The sequence below is a fragment of the Haplochromis burtoni genome, unplaced genomic scaffold (assembly GCF_018398535.1).
Source record: "Haplochromis burtoni strain Fernald_Lab_line unplaced genomic scaffold, NCSU_Asbu1 Contig_22, whole genome shotgun sequence".
Lineage (NCBI taxonomy): Eukaryota > Metazoa > Chordata > Actinopteri > Cichliformes > Cichlidae > Haplochromis > Haplochromis burtoni.
Window position 1 is genome coordinate 3,298,864 of NW_024582383.1, and position 4,706 is coordinate 3,303,569.

General features: G+C 41.4%; 1 protein-coding gene across 3 annotated transcripts in view; it reads left to right on the top strand.

Annotated features, from left to right (window-relative positions):
- shtn1 (shootin 1) overlaps positions 1 to 4,706 on the top strand; it is a 40,155-nt gene that overhangs the window by 6,270 nt on the left and 29,179 nt on the right. Inside the window, exons 2-3 of one of the 3 annotated variants that reach the window (XM_014332009.2) lie at positions 1,228 to 1,280; positions 2,587 to 2,647. In XM_014332009.2, the coding sequence (XP_014187495.1) occupies positions 1,228 to 1,280; positions 2,587 to 2,647 (114 nt within the window). The other 2 variants (XM_042218713.1, XM_042218712.1) reach the window with 2 other exon arrangements.

Consider the following 4,706-nt stretch of genomic DNA (forward strand, 5'->3'; position numbering starts at 1 on the left):
GTGTTAAACCTGCTCAACATTTGGCAATAAACCCCTTTCTGATTCTGATTCTGATTCTGATCTGATATCTGTTTAAACGTCCACCAAACGTGTTTGGTGTCTGTGCATCACTGTAGGCCAACCTGGAGGTATCCAGCATTGTCCAGGACAACATCTGCCTGGCTGACACCACCTTTAGAGTCCAGTTTAGAGTTGGATAGCCTGAGTCCAGTGATGGCCTTCATGCAGACCTCTTTCACGCCGTTGTCTCGAGTTCCTGCTCCAGCTTTCTCTTATACTTGTCCTTAGCCTCTCTGATCCTGTCCCTCAACACTCCCTGAACATTCTCACCTTCTCTCTGGTGCCGCTCTGAAGCCCCTCTTCTTGTCCTTGAGGAGGGCTGTGATGTCCGTAGTCACCCACAGCTTTTTATTTGGGAACAGTGCACAGTCCAAGCTGGGACGATGGAGTTGGTGTAATCATTACGACCAGTAATATAACCTGGCCCGTGTTAGAGTAAGGATGCATAATGATGTTTGAGGCATGTTTTTGTAGTATAACTGAAGTTAAAACATAATGTTGTGACTACGTCAAGCTAGCTGTCAGCATAATGTGCAATCAGCTCTGTGACTGATTAACGGGACAAAAGAAAAGGAGGACGTTCCTTCTGTTTTCACATGTTCACGGTGTACTGCTTCGACTAAGAGAAAGTGAATCAAACTCCTTACTTGTGTGATAACGAGCTTTCTAACAAGTGTAATGTACAGTTGTGGTCAGATGTTTATGTGCAGTCATCATGAGCACAAATGTTATGGTAAGTTTTTCCAGGGTGGAATGACTGTACAGCACACGTTTGATGGCCGTAGGAAAAGCAGGAATAGGATGAACACAGTAGACCGTGTTGTACAGATCAGATGGAGTAAAGCCTTCCTTTTATTGCTCTTACATATAGTCCTATTACAAAGTAGCACAACAATCTATTTCATTTTTTTGGTTTAGCACAATTTATCGACACGTGTATTATGGAAGGTAGTTTCCTGCACTACGTGCACGCAAGCCAGTTATATTTAGACGGTACTATATTCAAAATAGCGTGCTATAATAGTCCTGTGACACGACATAAGTGTGACTGGATGAGACATTATCACATGCTAGAGAAGCTTCCACTGGGCTCTTTGAAGATGAAAGGAGCTCTTTAAAGTGACTGAGTGATGGCGATGGCTTACTGGCACCCTTTGCTCCCCACAGCCCTGCACGAGTATGAGGATCTTCAGAGAAAGCAAGAAACTACAGCCATGGAAGTAAGTGTTACAATCTAATGTTTACAGTCTGCAGACCTCGATCAGCTCTGATCCAGCTCGCTTACAGTAGCAACAAGTGTAACAGCTGCGATAGATGAGAACAGTTGGTGCTCACAGTAATAGAAGCTGGCCGAGCAGCAGGGTAACACTTCTTTCTTTGTTTATTTGAACAATAAAAACATTAACCAAAATATTTTGGTTTCAAAGTGATTAAAAAGCATCGAGCTGATAATAACCTCGTCCAGTACTCAGTGTTGTGTTAAATAGCTGCCATGATCACATTTTTGTTATTGTCTAAAACTAAGCAGATATGAGGTCAGTCTGTGTGTAATATTTGTCTTTAACTGTTTCGAACACTGAGAATGAACGATGGCAAAAAAAAATCACTTTTTTCTCTCCAAGCGTAGTCCCTCTTATGATTGCTGCAATATTGTTGTGACTGTTGCACACTGGAAACAATCACGAGTTCCACAGCAATGGAGCTTTTCACAGGTGAGCCTGAGTCACCTGCCAAGCTTTTGTTTCCCTGCTCCATTTCTAAAACGTTTTCACACTAAGATCATCCTTCAAAGCCCGTGTGATTCCTCACACAGAACACGGATCAGGAGAATTACAATAGAATTAGAATCAATATTGACTTCAGTCCTGTTGTGAAGCTAATGTTGGGTAACGTAGTTAGACCTTTAGTGCTCATTTCCCCCTGTTTCAGCAAATAACATGGCGTCCAGTATAGGAACAATACTTGTTCATGAACATTGTAATCTACACAGTATTCCAGGAAGTAATATCATTGATATTGTACAGTATTGTTTTATTATGAGCAGTGAAGGATTAATAATGAACCACCTGCTATAACGGTGTCCACATCCTCTGTGAACAGAGCTCAGTGTGCGTCCAGTAAACTTAAGCTGAACACACAGTGTTGATCTTTAGCATCAAGCCAAACTGGATCATCTGTAAGGCTCGGTTTAGAAGGAAGTTTGACCAGATAATGATTTACTGATATTTAAGGGCAGAAACAACAGTGAATGAGGACAAAGTAGCACAACAATCTATTTCATTTGTTTGGTTTAGCACAATTGATCTACACATGTATTATGGAAGGTTAGGTACACGTAGGACTAAACATGGCTGCTAAACAAAAGGTCTGAGGTGCTCACAGAGACCATCAGGGGGTTTTCCCTTCTTAACATCTACATACTTTTATATATTGTCATTGCATTTAAATGACCTGCTTTTCCAGACTGAGCTGTGGCATTGCATAAAGGTTAATGATGAACTGAAGCTACTCTGTGTCTTACATAAGTTCAAGAGGCTGGAAGAGGAGCGAGACGAGGCGATGAAGAAGCTCTCTGAGTTCCAGCAAGGTAAGTTCACCTGTGTCCAAAAGTGAGATCCCCATTGCACCAACATGTTTAACTCACTATTGTTTGCACATCAATGCTTAATACACATATCACAGCTCTGAGCATGTGTCATACGTGTCTATGGCGCTAACACATACAGTGGGTAATCCCGATCTAAGATTATGAAATTGTCCAGCGTCTGTAGCTTTTCCTTTAGAGCCGCACTCTTCCTGTTCTACATGTCAAAGTCCGTTTGTTGGCCAGAGAGTAAACGATTGAAGCTGGAGGCGCTTTGGTTTGGATTTATGTTTCTGTGAACAGCTGACAGTTTAAAAGACATGCATACCTGACACATATGACTAAAAGGAAATGCCTTTGGGCTTTGTGACAAATCCATATTCATGAATTACTCACAATGGAAATACAGTAATAAATTCACAAGCAAAAAGTAATAAGTACAGTATGTATGTAACACAAGAACTATCAAACTATCAGAAATTAAACTGTTACAAAGTCAAACTGCAGCTGCATAAATAAAATCTGCACATACACTGATCGAGTGGTTTTAAACACCAAATAATTACGTTTACAAGACAAAGATTAGTGTTTTTTCTCCCACGTGGATTTTGTTTTCTCCCGTGTCCCTACATTGAGACAAGCTCAGCTACATTCATGCAGTCAGCCAGCTGGATCTATGGCAGAGTACACCCTCGTCTTCATTCCTGCCAAATCTTTTTCAAGTCAAATGCAGGGACTCAGGTGGCAATCCAAGGATGTTCTAGTGTTGGTTTCTGAACCTGGTTTGGTTGCAATCCTGCTGCTGGAAAGTCCAGTAATTATTAAGGCCTCCATCTGCACATTAGCACGATCATGTTGTTCTTCACAAAGGATTTTAAAGACTCAAACACCTGTAAATCAGGTTTCATCAGTTCTGTGGCTGAACCACCGTCTGAGCTCATACTGAGCTTGTGAAGCTCGTCATAAACGTTGCTTATCAAGCTTATCAAGTATAATTTCACTGAACAAGCAGACTTTATGTACAGCAGTATGTACATATTCCAGGTGACTTTTACACAGCCTTAAAGAATGAAAGCAGCGAGTTGTCTGGAAAATAAGTACTTGCTGGTTCAGTGTTGTACCTAAAGACTTCATCAGTCCTCCAGTAACTCTTTGGCATTTTTCTGTTGAAGTCATTTCTCTTGTGAGAAATATTAATGGTGCTTCCACTCGCAGTAAGACTTCCTGCAGTTGTATGCATCTGCTGCCATCTGTGTCTCTTAAAACTTCTGAAGTTTGAGTCCTGTTATCATGTAAAACAATAATACGGCCAAAGTGTAGGATTAGTTTGATTCATTTGGGCTTAATAATGATCTGGTGGCTCTCTGGCCTCCTGTTGGTGTCACTTACAGCAGGCTTTTTAGGAAGCTCCCGATTTTCAGAAATGGGAGTTTAGTCAGGAGTTTAGTCTGATATACACAAATGTACCCTCAACGTTTAATTGTCGTATGTCTGGGTAGCTCTGTGTGCCTATAGATGACCTGACGCAGTAAAAGGTACATATTTAAAAAATTTCTTTTAGATTTTAGAGCAAAGTCTCGAGACGATCTGTCTCCTGATATTGCTTCTAATGTAATTTGTCACTATTTATTTTAAGATCAAGCTAGCATGATGCTATATAATGTTGAATTGTACCATGCCATTACAGCAGTGTTTCCCAACCACTGGGCCTTGGCACATAGGTGTGTCAGGTGATCCACAGGTGTGCCGTGGACGGTTATCTGGTTCCACCTGATTGGTCCTCTAAGCTATCGGCATGAGTAACGGGCGGAACAATAACATTCTCTTCCACTAGAGGGCAGTACAACTACCTGCTCTAATTAAATGGGTTTCCAACTGCCAGTAAAACAGAAGAAGACAAAGGAGAAATGACATAATGTGAGACAATGCAGCGCAGAATAGCAATAGATAAATATTTGAAAAACAGTAAGTGTGATGCGCAAGGTGGTTGGTGCCTGCCGTGGTGGTAACCCCCGAACCAAATGGTGGACACCAGAGGTGAAGGGAGCCACCAGGCTGAAGA